The 20,778-nt window shown below is 35.8% G+C and overlaps 2 protein-coding genes across 5 annotated transcripts in view; one reads left to right on the top strand and one right to left on the bottom strand.

The window, feature by feature from the left end:
- Positions 1-2,726, top strand: part of MTF2 (metal response element binding transcription factor 2) — a 60,494-nt gene extending 57,768 nt beyond the window's left edge. For all 4 annotated transcript variants that reach the window (XM_032155343.2, XM_032155342.2, XM_032155344.2 and 1 more), the window contains one exon: positions 320-2,726. In XM_032155343.2, the coding sequence (XP_032011234.1) occupies positions 320-677 (358 nt within the window). In that variant the 3' untranslated portion in view covers positions 678-2,726. The remainder of the gene's footprint in view (positions 1-319) is intronic.
- Positions 2,727-14,954: 12,228 nt separating this feature from the next.
- The window catches only part of TMED5 (transmembrane p24 trafficking protein 5), a 28,295-nt gene continuing 22,471 nt past the window's right edge, over positions 14,955-20,778 (bottom strand). The window contains exons 3-4 of the mRNA XM_032155341.2: positions 19,376-19,559; positions 14,955-17,993 (exon numbers count right to left, since the gene is read on the bottom strand). Of these exons, the coding sequence (XP_032011232.1) occupies positions 17,775-17,993; positions 19,376-19,559 (403 nt within the window). The 3' untranslated portion in view covers positions 14,955-17,774. The remainder of the gene's footprint in view (positions 17,994-19,375; positions 19,560-20,778) is intronic.

Below are 20,778 nucleotides of genomic sequence, written 5' to 3'. Positions count from 1 at the left end.
GGCAATACCTGATTTATGAGTAGGGCCTCTTCGTAAGAATTTTCCTTGTTGGCCTCCGAAGTAAAAAAATTACGCTAAACTTACTAGTAGTTAAGGAAGAAAAGCTCTACAAAGTTCAGCCCCAAGAAGGTGACAAAATCTAAAGTAATGAGCGCAAGTGATAGTCCATTTATATAGCATTTATTGTTTGGGTTTGGCTCATTTTTATATCATCAAGGATATATGGTATAGTAGAGTAATCCAAAAAAGAGAACATATTGTATGGGCATAGGATGCTAAAAAAGCTTAGTAGACAATTCTGGTCTTCTCTGTTACATAGATTATCTGACTCCAGAAAAAGAACACGTACAGGAAGATCTTGGCCTGCTGCAATACCACATTTGCGGAGAAGAAGAGGTCGTCTTCCAAGAAGAGCACTCCAGACTCAGAACTCAGAAATTGTAAAAGATGATGAAGGCAAAGAAGATTATCAGTTTGATGAACTTAACACAGAGATTCTGAATAACTTAGCAGATCAGGAGTTACAACTCAATCATCTAAAGAACTCCATTACCAGTTATTTTGGTGCTGCAGGTAGAATAGCATGTGGCGAAAAATACCGAGTTTTGGCACGTCGGGTGACACTTGATGGAAAGGTGCAGTATCTTGTGGAATGGGAAGGAGCAACTGCATCCTGACTGTAGGACTGAACATTATGTTCACTGCACTCTGATTTTCTGTAGGTACAGTTCAAAGCCCTAAAGGAGTCTGGCTTTTACTATCTTTCTTAAAAAAAAAAAAAGTCAAAAAAATTCAAAAAAGGGGATGATACTAGCCTTAACATGTACCTGTCAATGTTATGGATATTGTCATAAAAAGGTATCTTTTAAAAATCAGAACAGAGACTTAATTTTTTAAATCTTAAGATTTGTAGAATGTTTCTAGGATAGGATATTAAAAATGATTGAAACCCATGCATGGTGTTAGACAATTTTTCTAATTATTCCATTGAGTCAGTTTTTTGTGATTAGTGATTATCAGAGCAAACATCATGTAGATAGCACAAGTATTTGGAGAAACATTGTTTGTTTTGTTACCAAAATGTTGGAAAAATTTATTTCAATACCTTTTAGATTTCATAAAGTGCAGTGTATATAATGCCTACTGAAAGACTGTAAAATATTGAAATTTTCTTTCAAGCAAAGTGTAAATATATTGAGCCTGTAAATTGCTCTGTGACTAGACTTCATTGTCGTCTTAATATATTCTTGCATGTGCATATATATATACACACGTGTATATATATGTGTGTGATTATGTGACCTATGCAATACAAATTATGGGAATGGGCAGCTTTGGAGTATATATCCCATAATTCTTTTTTCAGGAATAGTTGCAGTATTTACACAGCAGCATTTCTTCTCAGGCTTTTATTGGGTGCTGTTGCTTGCTATGTATGAAGAGAAATGTGTCAGACAAGTTTAGTGTGTTCTGAAGAAGGGTGTGAACAACAGTGTTCATGGGCTTTTAGAATGCTTTTCACTTTTAGTCCTTGTAACTAAGCTGTTCAGTACCTAAAACAAATTCAAATAATATGAACATTATCTCCTACTAGAAGTAACGTTTTCAAGTTTTCATGGCACATTATGATTGTAAATGTCTCTCATTTTTAACAGTAAGTCTATAGGAGTCCCGTGAAGATTCCTGAAATGTCTGTAGTAACTGTTAGTCATGTTGGAATAAGTGTAGTATGAACAAAGTATTTTATTGCACAGGGTTAACAAACAGTATGTTGCTGGCTGAGGCTACTGCTGTTTTATTACAACATTACCTCTTGTTTTTATAAAATGTACCAAGATTTAAATTGATAACTTTATTTTACTTGTAAAAAAAAAAGTTTCTTTTATCACCAGTGTTAGAGTTGTCTTCTATTTCTTTTTGTTTTGTTTTATTTGTTTTCCTTTTTAGCCAAAGAGTGAACAGAAGATTTTCTTATTTTGGTGGCTATTCATTTTACTTTTAAAAGTGATTGGTGGATTTTAGACTAATTATGGGGAAATTTGCCACCAAAATAAAAAATATGTAAAGTTGTAGTGATTACAGAGTGGTTAAAATGTGGGTTAGTACTTATTTATTCCATTAATTGATTATTTGACTGTTTATAAAGAAAGTTGCTTTATTTCTTTAAACATCTTCAAAAGATGATCCTTTCTTGTCACATTATAGCCAAAAGAAGCAGAGAACTTCATTGTCTGCATTTGGTTCCTGGTTGGCCAGGTATAAATGAGCTTTACAAAAGTGCAAATTAAAAACTGTTACTTCTGTTTACCTCCACCAAAACTTGATTTTCCCCTAGCTATTAATTTAAGGTTGCCTTTCCTGCAGCTGCAATATTTTGAATAACACACAGAGTTTGTGTTGATTTTTGAATGTTTGTTTATATCTAGGGGTAATGAAAAATGTAAATCCCGTGTATCCTTATTCACTCCACCTGTATCATATTATTTCATTTTCCCCAAAGTCCTTTAATTCTAACTGAACACCAGCAGTATTTTTAGAAACTTTTTCTTTAACATACTTGGAAGATGATTTATCCAGCTGAACTGTCTTTGGACATAATTATTGTGAATGTCTGTTTTATTTTCTCATGGTGGTTCACATGGCTCTGATGTTCAGTTTGTATTTTTGGAATTGCTTTACTTAGAAATTAAAACAGACCAACATTAAATGTGTGTATTTTTTAAAGAGCTAATGAGTTTTGCTTCTGTATTTGCTTGAAAATACACACTAGTGCAGTAGTTGACTGCTTTTATTTAGCTAGGGTGGTAAGGATTTTCTAATTCCACTGCTAGTATGTTCACTTGAATTAATCTTTATAAAACTTTGCTTTCATTTTCCTCATCCCGCCTATAATATTAATAACTATCACATGTTCATCTTAAGTGGTCTTAAAGTACGTTTAGTGAGCATGTACACTTTATATTTGAAAGACAATATATCTCTAGTGTCCCCAAACTTTAAAAAATTCAGACTTAATTTTCCAACTATGTTTTCTTCTTACATAGAAGGTGTTAGGGTTCATATAAAAGGATTTCCTGGGCCAGGTGTGGTGGCTCATGCCTGTATCCCAGCACTTAGGGAGGCCGAGGCGGGTGGATCACAAGATCAGGAGATTGAGACCATCCTGGCTAACATGGTGAAACCCCTGTCTCTACTAAAAATGCAAAAAAAATTAGCCTGGTGTGGTGGCGGGTGCTTGTAGTCCCAGCCACTCGGGAGGCTGAGCCCAGAGAATGGCGTGAACCCTGGAGGCGGAGCTTGCAGTGAAGCAGTGAGCCAAGATGGCGCCACTGCACTCCGGCCTGGGCAACAGAGCGAGACTCCGTCTCAAAAAAAAAAAAAAAAAAAAAAAGAATTTCCTGCACTTTTAAAATAAGTTTTGCCCCTAGGCAAATAAAAGATGTGGAAACAATATACCTTACTCACTGTAATTCCATTTTTATTCAAAACAAATGCATTTTTATAAATATTCTGCTACTAAGTGATAAATGTGTATTCCTAGACCCTTAGACCACCAAACTAGAGCCAGAATATAAGCTATTAGAGATACTCTATAAATTCTAATATAGGGGTGATGAAGCCAGCTCTTGCTACATATATTTTTTACTAAATATTTAACAGAATTGAATGTTCACTGATGTGTTAGAGTTGAGGGTGCCCCACGCTTTTTTTTTTTTTTTTTGCAAGATACGTCCAAGTATGCATGGTTGTTTTCTATAATGTGTATGTTGAGTATATCTCTATTATCTGTGTTGGGGGTAGAACTAACTGTTTTGGGCTACTTTATTGAGTTTCTACTAGGTACTATTAAATTCTGGTTGGAATATGATCTGACTTAGGCAATTCTACCAGACTGTTTTACATTGTGGTTCTAGAGTTGTTTGAATGAGGATGTGATGACAAAGAAGATGCTCATGCAGCGTTGGGAAACAGTTTTGTTTTTTTGTTTTTTTAAGCCCTGTTTTTGTGGGGAGATTTTTCTTAGTTATATTTGAGTACCTCAATGAATGCACACATCACAGTCCCTTTTGGTTTTTTTTCTGTGGCAGTTGATCAGTCATGTTCAGAAAAATAAAAACTGGACAGTGAAATGTAAGGTAAGAACTTTTTCTGATTATGGATTCTTTTCTAATTGGTAGCAGTTAGAAAACCAGATGTCTGTCTGATATAAATTTGGATATGGAAGAAGCTATGAAAGCAAACTAATAGGTTCTCTGTAAAACAAGTAGATGGGTTCCAGGTACAATATTTGTAACTTTTATAAAAATGTCTTGGAGTAATAGCTAGATTGAAATATTATGCTTTTTTTCCTCTTCCCTCCTCTCATTTCTGCTCAACAAAATCCCTCTTTGCCAGCTCCTCTGGCATTTTCTCTTTGTTGGAGATAAGTGTATAAACTGTATTATTAGTTAACTTTTTATTTGTCCCGCATCTTCAGAAAATGTGATGTGTCATTCAAGATACCTTTCCCTAGATTTAGGCAAGGAAACAAACCATTTTAACCTTCACAGACGATAAAATATATTTTTGTGTAAAAATATATCCTGCTCGAAAATCAGTCTATTTTCTATTCTTTGTATTTACTAAAAGGTGGCTAATCCATTTTTTCTCCTAACCCTATGACATGTATTCCCAGTGTGGGTGATCACATCCATAAATGGGCAAAAATTTGTCTAGGGAGGGGACAAAAAACCTTAGATAATGGTTTGTGGCCCTCCAAAGTCCAACCCATCCAACAAAAATCTTTATGTCTTAGTATTGCTCTCACTGAATTTTCTTAGGTGTCACACAGGCAGCTTTGACAGTGAGTTAATGGAACTATATATAAAATATGTATAATATCAGTGCTACAAAACCATGACAAATGGATAACTGTGCTTTGAAAGACTGCTTGATCTTGAAAACGTATTGTGAGAGGTGGTTTGCACATGCCTGTTGGGTGTCACTGGCGCCCTTGTGGATATTTATGTTTGATCCTCAGTGCTTTTATGTATGGCCTGGGCTTGAATAATTAAATAAAATTAGTTTATATTTTTTTATTTTAATTCTAACCAAGGTTATTTACCCCATCATTAAATGTCAAATGCTAAAAAGAAAAAAATGTTGACAATATCTGAATGAATCTCTAGCAGCTAGTTAAAAGTAATTTTTTCATATCAAGCGGAAGTTAAAAGTAAGCTTACCAATAATAGTTTAAGAAATTAATTGGCCGGGCACAGTGGCTCATATTTGTAATCCCAGCACTTTGGGAGGCCAAAGTGAGAGGATCACTTGGAACCAAGAGTTCAAGACCATCCTGGACAACATAGTGAGACCCTGTTTCTACAAAACAATTTTAAAATTAGCCAGGCATGGTGGTGCATGCCTGTAGTCCTAGCTACTTGGGAAGCTAAGGCAGGAGGATTGCTTGAGCCCAGGAGTTCAAGGGTGCAGCAAGCTATGATCATGCTATTGCATTCCAGCCTGGGTGACAGAGTGAGACTCTGTCTCTGAAAAAAATTAAAAAAAAAAAAAAGAAATTAATTTTTTTCAAACGTTTTACTTTTGCTAGAAAATAGGATTTTTGAATGATTTTTAAAAAATTGGTTGCATTGCTTTTCTGAATTTATATGAGTTGCTAATTTACATGTGTAATTTGATACATTATAAAATGTTATAAATGTAAGTCAAATAAGTTAATAGCAGCATCCTGGATTAGTAATGTATCCTTAGTGACAGATTATAGTTAGTGTTTCAATCAATAAGTGACACTTGAATATGTTGTCATTGATATTGTAAAATGTAAGGGGTTTTTTTTGTATACAGAATTTGGGATGACAATAAGCAGATAAGAGATTTTGTGAGAGGTATCCTTGAATATTAGCTTTTTTCCTTGAGGAGACATGGAAGCTTAAGGAAATGAAGCTTGTTGGAAGGAGTTTTGGAAGGGAAAGCCTATGGGTTCATCAAAGACTTGTGGAAGCATGGTTTTGGTTTCTGTATCCCTTTGTCACCAAGTTCCTGCCAGAATCCAAGAGCATATTCTGTAACAGGTCTGTTGATTTTTAAAAGGTTTATTGTAATTTTGCATAACCTTATATCTTAGATATTTTGTGTTATTTTAACTTGATATGAATTTTCCAATGAAGAATTGTGTCATTAGAAACCCATTCTTTATAAACTATAGTTTGTTCTGTAAGCAACTTTTAAACCATCTGAAGACCAGAAACATTGAAAATACCTTTTCATTGAAGCATTTTCTAGAAGGTATTAAATATTTCATGCTTTTAGAAACACCATTTTTATAACATATTCACCTTTCCTACCTTTCTACTGAGAGATTATGAAGATTCATTATTGTTCATTGCTATAACATGTTGTGCTACTCACGGGAATCTGGTTGTAGGTGGGGGAATCTTATCCTTACACTTAATGACTTAGGCTAGGTGGTGCTTTTATATTTTTCTGCTTTTCACATATCATCTGTTGGAATTCCTATGTTAATAATCCATGTTTATTTATTCATAGTGCACTGAGCAGCTTTCTACTCTCCCACATAGCTTCTAAACATTATTAATTAATTTGTTATAGGCTGGAAGAATTAAGGCTTTCTGGGACAAATAATCACATGAATAAAGTTCAAACCTTTTACAAACCACAGTTCTGATGTTTTAGACTATGAGGGTTTGAGAGTGATTTACTTCTGAAAAAACGTAAATGGCTTAAAAATATTGTTCACCACTGGAAAGATAATTTTTTTCAGTTTGTTATTCTTGCTTTCTACTTTATGAAATATAAGTGGTTGAGATATTTAGAAATGTGGCTGCTGGAAAATTAAGGTATGACTATAATGTAGGCTAGAGTAAGTTGATTATTTTGTAGCTCTCTAATTGGTCTTCACATTTCCTTTACACATGTCCAGACACAAACTGCCTGGCCAAACAGCACAGTGGTTTTCTGTTAACTGAGAGATAGTGTGAGACTACTGCTAATGTTGGCTCATGTATGCTGTGTGTTGTTATGAGAAAGAAAAAACAGTGTTGCCTAGTAGGGACTTGCCGTATAAGAATAGTACCATTTTAGAGAACAGCAAATTGCCATGACATGGTTTTGTTTCATGTATATATTTAATAGGCATAAAAGAGGCCCAAAGGAATAGAATGGAGATGTTATTAGAGTAGCAATTCAATATTAATTCCTACTACTTTATAGGTTAAATGGATACAATAATTGATATTAGTAATTTGCTTAACTTTTTAGTCCTTTAAGTGCTGAAATTGTGTATCTACAACTAAAAATGTCAAGCTTCAAAGAATTATAATTAATTTCTAAGATAATTGTTTTACCAAATTCAAATAGTATTTATTGAATTTGATTTGTTTCATGATCTTGGGTAAATAAGTATAACTAAATATGTAAAATTAAGTTACCTGTACTGGTTTGCTTTTATATGGAAGGTAGAATTTAATTGGTTTTAGTAGGGTCACTGTCGATATTTTTGAAATAATTTTCAAAAATTTGAAAATATTTTAAAACTAAGGACTTAAAAAGTACTTAAGACTTAAGTGTACTTATTTATTTATTTATTTATTTATTTAGAGGTGGTCTCGCTCTGTCACCCAGGCCGGAGTGCAGTGGTGCGATCTCAGTTTTTACATGTGGCAACTCTTTGAATAATATTAAATATTAACTTTGGACCTACTTAGCAGTTTCTTGAAAGCAGTATTCTCAGCCTTCAATGTTTTTAAAGGTAGTTATATGTATATTTAATTTTCTAATTCAAGCCCGCTGGTTAAAAGTAGCTTGGATTGGATTTTCCTTTTTCTTTTTCTTTCTTTTTTTTTTTTTTGAGACAGTGTCTTGCTCTGTTGCTCAGGCTGGAGTGCAGTGGCACGAGCTTGGCTGACTACAACCTTTGTCTCCTGGGTTTGAGCAATTCTTGTGCCTCAGCCTCCTGAGTAACTGGGATTACAGGCATGCACCACTATGCCCAGCTAATATATATATGTATTTTTTGAGATGGAGTCTTGCTTTGTTGCCCAGGCTGGAGTACAGTGGCACAACCTTGGCTCACTGCAACCCCAGCCTTCCGGGTCCGAGCGATTCTCCTGCCTCAGCCTCCCCAGTAGCTGGGACTACAGGCGCATGCCACCATGCCTGGTAATTTGTTTTTGTAGTTTTAGTAGTGACGGGGTTTCACCGTGTTAGCTAGGATGGTCTCAATCTCCTGACCTCGTGATCTGCCTGCCTCAGCCTCCCAAAGTGCTGGGATTACAGGCGTGAGACACCGCACCTGGCCTAAAATTCTTTGTAGAGAATAAGCAAAATATAAGGCCGTATCTAGTATTATGTCCAAAATGTGTAACTTCACCATTAAGAACATTAAGACATAGATTGGGCCGGGTGCAGTGGCTCACGCCTATAATCCCAGCACTTTGGGAGGCCAAGGCAGGCAGATCACGAGGTTGGGAGATCAAGACATCCTGGCTAACACGGTGAAATCCCGTCTCTACTAAAAAGACAAAAAAATTAGCCGGGCATGGTGGCAGGTGCCTGTAGTCCCAGCTACTCGGGAGGCTGAGGCAGGAGAATGGCATGAATCTGGGAGGCGGAGCTTGCAGTGAGCCGCGATCGCGCCAGTGCACTCCAGCCTGGGCCACGGAGCAAGACTCCATCTCAAAAAAAATAAAGACATAGATTGTTTTGAAAATAACCATCATAACATAGAACTTAATTAGGATCATTCTCTTTAGAAATTGCATGAATTTTAAAAATTATTGTCTAGGCCGGACTCGGTGGCTCATGCCTGTAGTCCCAGCAGTTTGGGAGGCCAAGGTGGGTGGATCACTTGAGCCCAGGAGTTTGAGACCAGCCTCAGGCAACATGGAAAACCCATCTCTACAAAAAATGCAAAAATCAGCTGGGGATGGTGGCACACGCCTGTAGTCCCAGCTACTTGGGAGGATGTAGTGGGGGGATCACTTGAGCCTGGGAGATTGAGGCTGTAGTGTGCAGAGGCCACGCCACTGCACTCCAGCCTGGATGACAGAATGAGACTCTGTCTCAAAAAAAAATGTGTGTGTGTGTGTGTGTGTGTGTGTACGTACACACAGCAAGAGAGAGAATAGTCAGTGTGGTAAAAGCTTTGGTTTAACATTTTAAAAATATATTTTTAACACAAGACATTTTAAGAGGTTGTGCTGAACTTAATATAAAATGAGCCACTGCTTTATAATCAAAATCCCATTCATCATAAGTACTGGCAAAGGATGTATTTCATTAAATAAAACTCGAATCTGTTTCTTAACTTCATTATTGCTATTATTTCTAAAAAATTTTTTCTGGGGCTCTGCTATTGAGGCCTTTATATTAATTTCCTAGAGCTGCTACAAGTTACCAAAAACTTGGCAGCATAAAATAGCAGCAGTTCGTCAGAGTTCTAGAGGCTAGAAGTCTAAAACTGAGTTTGTGTCAAGGTTGGTTCCTTCTGGATACTTTGAGGGAGAATCCCTTCCATGCCTGTTACTGTTTGTGGTTGCAGCTAGTAATTCTTGGACATATAAGTCCAATTCCTGCCTCCATCTTTATGAGGCATTCCCCTATTTCCAATCTTCCTCTCCTTTTCTTATAGGGCAACAGTCATTGGATTTGGGGCCCACTCTAAATGCAGGGTGATCTTATCTGGAGATTATTTAATTACATGTGCAAAGACCCTGTTTCCAAATAAGGTTATAATGACAGATACTGGGAGTTAGGACTTGGATATATCTTTTTTGGGGGGACACAAGTCAACTCACTATAGTATTACAGGATTTTTTTTTTTTGTATGCTTTAGTTTTTCTGAAAGTGGTTGAGATGTAAAATTCTGTGTGGTTGTATTAAGTGTTTATTCAAATTCAGCAATCATGTTTTGAATGCCTATGAGTTACTGTGAAGAGATAGAGGAAAGATTAGGAGCCTGCCTCTGAGTTCTTAAATTATGGAAGACACAGACATAAATAAACTAAATTTGAGTTGAAATTGATAATTACTATGGAGTATCGGTACAAAGTTCCATTGAAATCTAGAGTAAGCCTAAGAAAGATACCAAGGGAAAGACTTATTGAAAGGGAATTCTATTTGAATTAGGCTTTGAAGGATGATAGGATCTTAACTGGCAAACATAGGATAGTGTAAGACATAGCATAAAATCAAGGAGGTGGAATTTGGGGGGGGTGGTGAAAGTATTGTTTATAGTATAATAGTACAGTCTTGGAGAGTTAGGACATAAGCATAATTGCTAAGTAACATTTGAAAACAGTAGATGACTACAGGTATCAAAATATGTGCTGTATTGCTGGAGAAATGAGATTGATCTGGACTGCAATATTTGTTAGGTTTTACCTTGAAGGATGGGTTAGCTTGAATAGAGGCTACGTAAGAGAAAATCTAGTTTCAACATGAAGGAGCAGAATAAGGCCTCCTGTCAAGAATGAGCATGTCACTCAATATTTGAGGGCCTAGCATTTTCAAAGACATTTCAGTAGTCACCTCTTGTCTGTGGATTCAAGTGTTAAGTTGCATGCCATTCTGAGTAGCGTAATGAAATCTCACACTTGTCCCACCCTGGACAAGAGTCATCCCCTTGTTCAGCCTATCCATGCTGTATATGCTACCCACCATTAAACACTTAATCATCTTGGTTATCCTATCAACTATTGCAGTATTGTAGTGCTTGTGTTCAGGTAACCCTTATTTTACTTTATAGTGGCCCCAAGGTATAAGTGTAGAGATGATGGCAATTGGATATGCCAAAGATAAGTCATAAACTGAAAAGGTGAAAGAAAGTACTTGAGAAGAAAATTATATGCAGAGATTGGTAAGATCTAAGGTAAGAACAGATCTTCATGAAATTGTGAAGAAAAAACGTTTGTGCTAGTTTTAAGATGAAAAAGGCATTAACCCATTTATGCCTAGTGTTTTATTATTGGAACGCTAAGCTTGTGGGAGTAAGTCATAAACTGAAAAGGTGAAAGTACTTGAGAAGAAAATTATATGCAGAGATTGGTAAGATTTAAGGTAAAAACAGATCTTCATGAAATTGTGAAGAAAAAACATTTGTGCTAGTTTTAAGATGAAAAAGGCATTAACCCATTTATGCCTAGTGTTTTATTATTGGAATGCTAAGCTTGTGGGAGTTATTTATATCCTGCTGCTCAAGGTCATTGCCAAGTTCTGATTTTTCACAAATTTTGCAACCTCCGGCATAAATGGGTTAAATTTGTGGGTGGAAGACACGAACAGAAATGTGTTCCAGCTGACGTCAGGGTGTTGCCGCGAAAGCACTGAGCCTATACAAACATTCAGCAAGGGATCCCCTGAAATGAGTGCTACCAAGCCATTTGCTGCAAATAAGGGATGGTTACACAGATTCAGGAATGGGTTTGGACTGAAGTATTTAAGAATTACTGAAGAAGCTGTGTCTGTTGATGAAGAAACTGCTGCCTCATTTCCGGCAGAGTTGAAGTTGATTAAGGAGTAAGGATACCATTCAAAGCAAGTCTTCAATTGCAGTGACATCAGGCTTTTCTGGAAGAAGATGCTCAATAGAACTTAAATTCATAAAAGTGCAAATGCGGTGGCATCAGGGCATACAACATAGAAGAACAGATTAACCCCGGTACTATATGGCATTGCTGCAGGGCATATGATAAAGCAAGGTGTAGTGTATAGAGTGAAGAACCTACATGATCTCGAAAACAAAACAAAAAATTACGTGTCCTGGCAACATAATCAGTGCGGATGACAGCCATTTTTATGGAATGTTTCCACCAGTGCTTCATCCCAGAAGTGCAAAAATACTTGAAAGAGAAAGGGTTAGAATTTAAAGTATTAATAATGGACAATACATGAATCTGTCTGCTATGAAAATGAAAATGTTGAGGTGGTATTTTTACCTCCAGATAAAACCTCACTGCTTCAGTCCCTGACCAGGGCATCATTCGGTTTGTCAAGGCCACATACAACTGCCTGATACTTGAACACATTTGATCAGCAATTGCTGCAGACCCTAATACATATATAATGCAGTGCTGGATATCATTCACTATTGCTCATGCGATAACATTCATCAAAGCTGCAGTGGATGAATTAAAACCAGAAACAGGTAAATACCTGCTGGAAGAATGTGGAATGATATATATGATTTAAAGGCTTCCTAGGGACCCATGGCAAGTTTAAATCATGTAGCAAGACAAGACAATCCTCACAGAACTTGTGAAGAAGGATTTGCTGACGTGCTTGATGAAGAAGAGCATATCAAAGGCCATCAAGAAGTGTTAACAAATGAGGAATTGGAAGAACTTGTTGAGTCATCTACAGAGGGAGAGGAAGATTAAAAAAGCTGAAGCAGAATAGCCAACATAGACATTAATTAAACTTGCCAAAGTGTTTTGAATTGCACAGACATTAAAGAACAGAATTATAGAATATGATCCTCAGATGGAACACAGCATTAAAGTTACCAATATGATCACCAAAGGATTACAATCTCTGCCACAACACTTCGATGAGTTGAAGAGTCAACAACTTCTGGTTACAATGTTCTTCCAAAATTTTTCAGCAAAAAGACCCCAAAATAGAAATCCTTCACCTATTTGAGGATCCCCAACCATCAACATTGTCTGCTCCTTAACCATCAACATTACCTTGGCTCAGTGATCCAGGATTACCCGAAGTTATTTTGATGATAATGTAGCCTAACTACATCACTTATACCTACATCAGTCACCTTATTTCATCTCTTCATGTAGGCATTGTATGACATCTCACAGCCTCACAAGGGTGAGTACAAGATATTTTGAGAGAGAGAAACCACATTTGCATAACTTATTACCATATGTTGTTGTTCCATTTTGTTAGCTATTGTTAATCTCTTAATGTGCCTGATTACAAATTAAACTTGATCATAATTATGCATAGCAAAAAACAGGCCGGACATGGTGGCTCACGCCTGTAATCCCAGCACTTGGGAAGTTGAGGCAGGCACATCACTTGAGCTTAGGAGTTCAAGACCAGCCTGGGCAACATGGCGAAATTAATTAGTCATTCAGAAATATGTATATACCAACATACTAATATGTTTCAGCTATAAATACTTCTAACATTTCACATGTATATTTATGTAATCACCACAATCAAACTACAGAACTTTTTCACCACAAGGCTCCCTTTATAGCACATTTTCCTTCCCTTCAGTCCCAAGACCTGGCAACCACGAATCTTGTTTCCCATCTCTATTGCTTTATTATTTAAGAATGTTACAAAAACAGAATCATAGTGTGTAAAACTTTAGGCTTGTCCCCCTAAACCACCCAAGCATAATTCCCTTGAGGTCCATGCAATTTGTTACATGTATCAGTAGTTTGTTCCTTCATATTACTATTTAGTATTCCATGGTGTGGACATACTAAACCATTCACTCTCTTTTTGAAGGACATCCAGGTTGTTTCTGAGTTTTGGCTGTTATGAAGGTGCTATGTAACATTTGTGAATGTTAAATTTTAACTTCTCAGGGGTAACTGTCAAGTAGCACAAATGCCAGGTTATATGTTAAATGCATGTTTTATAAGAAACTGCCAAGAATATTTTCCACAGTGGCTGTACTATTTCATATCTCACCAGCAACATATGAGTGGTCCACTTACCCAGTTTCTCTTGTATCCTAGCAAAACAACTCTAAAATTTATCATTTGGAACTATCTTTTCTTTCTGCAGTGGTATTACATGTCCTTTTAGAGTTGAAATCAAGGGTAGAAAGGTTAGATTTAGTCCAGCCTCCCATTTGATATTAGCCGTAGTCACAATCCCCTTTACAACATTTGATCATTATTGCCACTTAACACTTCCAGGATTGGGGAGTAGTATCTTTCTTTCTGAGGGAGTTTATATCAGTTTGGATAACAGATTCTCATTGTTCATTTTACTGCTTTCCTATTTCTTCCTCATATTCCATAAAAGGCACAATAATAAATCTAAGCTTGTTAAAACGGAAACAAAAACAACACAAGTACTAAAACGAGGGTTATTGTTTGTAAAACTGTCAATTAGGATTTTAATTCATGGTCAGTGAAGACCTCCAAGATTTTCCCTGCCCTGCATTTTCCTGCCTTTTTCTTTCAGATGCAGGGATCCAGAGTCCATCTCCATGTGCCCTGTCTTATGTGACATCATCCTAGCTCTAGATTCTTTAATTGGTGTCCTTTCCCCAGACGTACATTAGGTGTATGGCTCCAGGTTATGACAACAGCCTTCCAGAAGCCTTAGACACCAGAAAGTGATAGCAGTGCAGAAGCAGAAAGGTGCCTATGGATTTCTACCAGCTTGTGGTAGAAAAGTGGCTTGTCTGGATGGTTTGAGGGAAGTGACCAAATAATAACCTACCTACACCAAGCATTGTACTTTCCTATATGCTAACAAGTTTTAAGATGTTACTTAAAATATTTCTGAAAATGAAATAGTCTCAAAGAAGTTTTGATTTTGCAAGATCACTTAGCAAATGATCCAAGGATAACTGACAGGATTCTATATTGTGTTGGTTGAAAATTAAGAATCCTGAGCCAGATTCCCGACCTAAATAATCAATTTCTGGGGTGAGGTAGAGGAGCAGGTAAGTTCCCTGGGTGCTTATTTAGCATACCAAACTTTAAGAACTGATTATCTTTCCTTTCATATATTTTGAGCAAAAACTGTACCTTTTAGGAACAGTGCATGTTTAGGCAACAGGTGAATAAGTACATATAGAAACAGAACTCCAATGCAAAGTAGAGTGATGTACAATAAGAGGTGTAGAGAGCTATGGGGTTTCGAAACAGGAGAAGAGAGCACATTATTAACTAAGATTGAGATGAAGGAAGGCTTTCGGGAGTAGACAGCATTTACAAATGACTGGTAGGTAATTTTCTTTGATTAATTTTTATTATATACAGATCAGTACTCACAATACATTGTTTATTTAAGATGGCCGTTTACAAGTATAAAGCAGTTTGAGCAACACTGATTGTGCATTATTGTACTTCAGATGAAAAATCCTTACATGCTGAATCAATGTCTTTTAAAATTTCAGATAAAGAATTTTCATTTGAGGAGACATACAATTGTAAGTGCTCAGTTTTTGTCAATTTTAAGACACTGTTATGTTTAAGAAGGATTAATTTTACCATAAAATTACAAACACCCTCCATGTCTTGACATTCACATGAAAGAACAGCACAACATTAATCATCCAAATGCATATCAGAGCAAACTCTAGGCCTTAGTGTGAGGTGAACACAGTAACTGCTACATTATGGAAATTGGTTGGGCCTTAGTTAAATATTGTAGTATTTTAAAAATTTGTATATTGAAAAAGACAAAATGAGCTGTTAAGTGATAAACAGCTTACTCAATTTAGCATAACTTTAGAAATGGAATAGTGAAATTTAAAAAAGCATATGAAGCAGATAAACAGTATGTCTTTAGAAATATTAAAGATTTTTATTCTGTTTACAAATTTTGCTTTTTTGGTTATGCCTCTTAAATATCTGTCTTTTTACTTTGTCTATAAAAATAATTGTCCTTAGTATTCCTAAATTCTTTTCCAAATAAAGCAATTATCGTTTTTATATGGTAAGAAGTTACTGAATCATAGGTTTAAGATCAGTGGCACAAATCATATATGTAGAAGATTATGTAACAAATTCATTGTTAGGTAAGGAGTCAGAGAGTACAGTACAGTAACAGCCATACAGGAGAGGTAGAATTCTTAATCACAGTTTTATAGAAAAGATGCAGTAGTTTATATCTGTACCCTGCTTTATTAGTTATGGTACTGTAAATTTGCTTCTCATTACAAATTTAACAGAAAGCGCAAAAGGGAGGGCTATTCATAGGCAAGGATCTTATTGACCTTTGTTCTGCAAGTGCTGCAGAGGATACCCCTAGACACTTGAAGCATTTTCTTGGCCAATTAAGGTAATTGATCATATACGGCATTTACCTCATTTTTAAAAAGCTTGCAAGTAGGGAAATCTAAGCTGTTCTTCTCCCAGGGGCCTAAGGAGGGAAATGTATCTCCTTTTATACTACTCTGAGTGTAAATGAAATCACTCTCTGGTTATCATTATTGCTTATCAAGAATTCCAGCATTACTAACCTGTTGAGGGGTTCTATACCCCAAATTTTAAGTTTGATTGTTTCTAACTCACAATGTAGTCATAAACGATGTTATAAGTGGGCATAACTTAAAAATTATGGTTCATTCATGATGAAGTTAAATTACTAGTACTTGAGTAAGACCCCCATAGACTTCAAAAAGCTAGATGGCAGAGACTTTGTTGTATATATGGGTTATTCACATTTAGGTGTTTAAAACTTGGAAGTCTATGTTTCCAATCCTTACTTCAACATCAATAAATAAAGTGTTCAGAAAGGCCATTTTATAAAAGTTATAATAAAAATTTTTAATAAATATGTACACCCAGTGCTAAACCTTACAGTAGGGCTTACATTTTATAAAATGTACCTGCTTACAAAAATAATTCAAACCAGAATTCTTCTAGAAAATAAAAACCTACAGCCAAAGTTTCTTCCAGTTAACTGGAAATTAATCTCCTTTGACTTATGTTATGAGTAGGATGTCATGATGAGCCAATCAGATTCTAGATACTTATTTATAGTTCTACTTAAGTGAATTTTATTTTGGATTAGGTTTTCTCAAGTTTTTCTAAATTCTTGTTTCTGATAATTCTTAGAACTCAGAAAAGGAGATATTTATTTATGGTAGGCCCAGATCATTTTAGCAATATTTCCTTCACCACTGCTGGTAATAATGAATTATCCAAGTCAGCAATCATGTTAAAATTAACATAACATGATTATTAACTGTTGACAGATATTAACTTGACAGATAATATTAAATAAAAATAAATTTATTTTACCTGACATTTAATTTTAAAATCCTACACTTTAGTTAAGGGTTAGAGAAAATGTGTCCCTATGGAGAAGGAAGCTTTTAAACTATATTCTTCATTTCAAAGAGAAAACATGTCCTAATTTTAATAAGTGTAACTTTGTGTTTTTAAGAATTGTGAAAATGTCAGCTTTTGGGAACGTAAGCAAAGTACAAAGACTAATGCTTTCTGCTAATATGTTACACTGAAATATATTTGGTTATAAAAATCTCCAAAACCTAATTGTATTTCAAAGCTATTATTCTATTTACATTATAGGAGAGATGCATATGTAAATAGAGAAAAGTTGGGCTTTTGTAGTCTAAAGATTTATTCAATCCATCATTAGGTAATTCTCAGGTGATTTATAACTTAAAACTGAAAACTTCCACAGTTAATTTGTAACTGCCACATTTACAAAAAAGTTCTGGGTAAGGGAACCTGTTAAAAACAGACTGGTGTTGCAATTAGGCCCAATACTCATTTATTTAAATCACCTAAGACATTTGCAAAATTTTTCAAAGTTAGGAGAATGCAGTTATTAATATGGCTTCATTCAGTTAAACCTATATTCTGCAAAATATTCCTGTTACACACTTAAGTACAACTGGATCAGCAGGATTACTTGCACAGAAAGTGAAGACTTAATTTTCACATTAAAATTATACCTGTTTCATACTTATATCTATCTCAAAATATTTTGGAGAAGACCACTAATGGTCTTGACTGTAACAGTTTATTGCATTTTTATGCCTCTTTTTTCAATGTTAAGTACTCTAGTTTGGAGTTTTAAGTTCTACTTTTCCTCTTATCTTCAAATAGACTCTTCAGCATATAAACTTGAATGGCTGACACCAACACCATGACCACTAAATTAACCATAGACCAGAAATTGACTCTATCAAAGTTGCTTTCTTGTATGTTTCGATCACGAGCTTCAAATGCTCTAAGCAGAGTTTGTATGTGCCCACTTTTGCTTAGTCTGGACTTGATGCTGTTGATGGATTCCTGGAGATAAAATAATTTTATTATTAAAGAATGCTCAGAAATTTTAACTTAATTAAAAAATGAGGCTGAGTGCAGTGACTCATGCCTTGAAATCTGGAACTTTGGGAGACTAGGGCAGGAGGACCCCTTGAGCCCGGGAATTCAAGACTGGGCTGGACAACACAGAGAGACTCTGCCTCTACAAAAAGATGGGTATGGTAGCACCAAGTGTGGTCCCAGCTACTTGGGAGGCTGAGGTGGGGGGATCACTTGAGTCCCGGAGGTTGAGATTGCAGTGAGCCATAATGGTGACACTGCACTCCAGCCTGGGCAACAGAGTGAGTGAGACCCTATCTCAAAAAATTTTTTTTTCAAAATATGCTTTATGTTTTTTAACCAAACACAATTTTAAGATAGATAGATGGCTGCACAATTCAATTAAAGGGCAGGTACTATTTATATTACAATAGAGATTCTCAGTAAGGTTATGTAATAGTTCTCCTGACATATTTATATTGTTTGTAAGTCATGAAAATAGGTAACATGAAATATATTTTGAGTGGCATAGCATCAGGAGTTTTACGTACATTATCTCTTTCTTAGCCCTCACACAACCAAAGGAAATGACTAAGGTTTTTTTTTTGTTTTTTTTTTTTTGTTGGGGGGATGGAGTTTGCCCAGGCACAATCTTGGCTCACTGCAACCTGAGACTGTGCCTGGCCAAATGATTAAGATTTTAGAGATGGGGTCTTGCTATATTGGAGTGTAGTAGCTATTTATACGTGTGACCATGGTTCACTGCAGCCTCGAACTGGGCTCAAATGATCCTCCCCCTAACCTTCTGAGTAGCTGGGATTACAGGTACCTGCTACCATGCCTGGCAAATGATTTCGTTTTTAAAAACCCAATTGATATAACTTTAGGTATTTGCCTATTACATAATGCACGTGTTTATAATATTTCCTTCTTTGTATCTGACCAATTTAGTATTCAGTAAAACACCCAATGTTTTAATACCACAAAATAGTTGTGAAATTAGAAAATATTTTACTTTTCATGTGCCTACTGTATAATCAGAAGCATAATCTATTTATAATTTAAAAAATTCTAACTGCACATTTATAAAACAAACTTACTAAGATGCAGTCTTATTTGCACATCTGAAAAAAGCTATTTTTATAATAGGGTCCTGGAAGATAAGTTATTTGAAAACTATAAAAGGGCTATATGAATATAAAGTAAAATTAAGCTGATACTTGAGGTCAAAGTATTTATGGCAAAAATAAAATATTAGAAACAGATTTTCCTGGATAATGCAGATAAAATGCTTAGTTCAGTAACTATTACCATAGTAAGGCCTCTGGCTGTTAATAATTTTTATTTTATTAGAAGACCATACTGACCAGGATGTCTTCCAGTTTCATATCCAACATATCTGTGCCAGTAATATATTTCTTCCAATCTTCTTGTTCTTGTGCCTGTTCTCCCATATTATCCAGGATTAATTCAAAGAAAATCACCTTCTCAGAAATAGTGCTGAATGTATTGTCAAAGCAGAACATGTAATCACCAACTTCAGTCTCTACACTGTATAAAAAAAGTACATGTTTTAAGTTACCTGTAATTCTATTTGTGATGAAAAGCAACTAAAGGTAAAAACAAGAAGTAACAGGCTGAGTGTGGTGCCTCACGCCTGTAATCCCAGCATTTTGGGAGGTCAAGGCTGGTAGATCACTTTAGCTCAGGAGTTTGAGACCAGCCTGGGTAACATGGCAAAATCCTGTCTCTACAAAAAAATAACAAAAATTAGCAGAGCATGGTGGCTGGCACCTGTGTCCCAGCTACTTGGGAGGCTAAGTGGGGAGGATTGCTTGAGCCCGGAAGGTTGAAGATGCAGTGAGGCATGATCATGCCACTGCACTCCAGCCTGGGCAACAGAGCAAGATCCTGTCTCAAAAAAAAAGAAACCAACAAAACAAATAACATAGTTTATAATAATTGGACAGCTTACCCATAAATTTCCTTAGTATTGAAAGATAATTTATAATTTCTTGAGAAAGAAGCAACCTGAAAATATATATGTTCAAGTACAACTTAGACATGTTTGGCATTTACTCAGTAAATTATGGTTAGTGACCTCATTTTTGGAAAAGGATAGGATTAAAAACCTGTATACATAACTCATAATAAACTTTAATATTTATACATTATTAAAAGCATTTTATCATGAGTTCAATTCATATGTAGATATGACTGCCAACCTACCCTACAATTGAGATTAATCTAAACTGAGTTTTGTTTTCAAAAGCAGTGATGGATTGTCCTAAATATCTTCCAGGCCTCGTACTGATTTTGCCTATTGACTGCCACTGGCTCCCTTATAGATGTTTGATCCTAAATGCTTTTTTTGAGAATTAAATAAAACTAGTTTATATTTTATTATTTAATTCTATAAGGGTAATTCAGCCCATCATTAATTATGCCAAGTGCTGAAGAAAAAAAATGAATAATATCTGAATTATCAGTACCCTAGTTAAAATTAGTTTCCCATATTAGCAAAAGTTAAAAGCAGGGCCAGGTGCAGTGGCTCATACCTATAATCACAGCACTTTGGGAGTCTGAGGCAGAAGGATTACTGTAGGCTAGGGGTTCGAGATTAGCCTGGGCAAAAGTGAGACCTTGTCTCTACAAAAATTAAAAAATTAGCCGAGTACACACCTGTAGTCCTAGCTACTTGGGAGGCTTGGTTGAGCCCAGTACTTTAGGCTGCAGTAAGCTGTGGTCACACCATTGCACTCTGGCCTGG

The sequence above is a fragment of the Hylobates moloch genome, unplaced genomic scaffold (assembly GCF_009828535.3).
Source record: "Hylobates moloch isolate HMO894 unplaced genomic scaffold, HMol_V3 SCAFFOLD_5, whole genome shotgun sequence".
Lineage (NCBI taxonomy): Eukaryota > Metazoa > Chordata > Mammalia > Primates > Hylobatidae > Hylobates > Hylobates moloch.
This window is presented reverse-complemented; position numbering and strand designations above follow the sequence as displayed.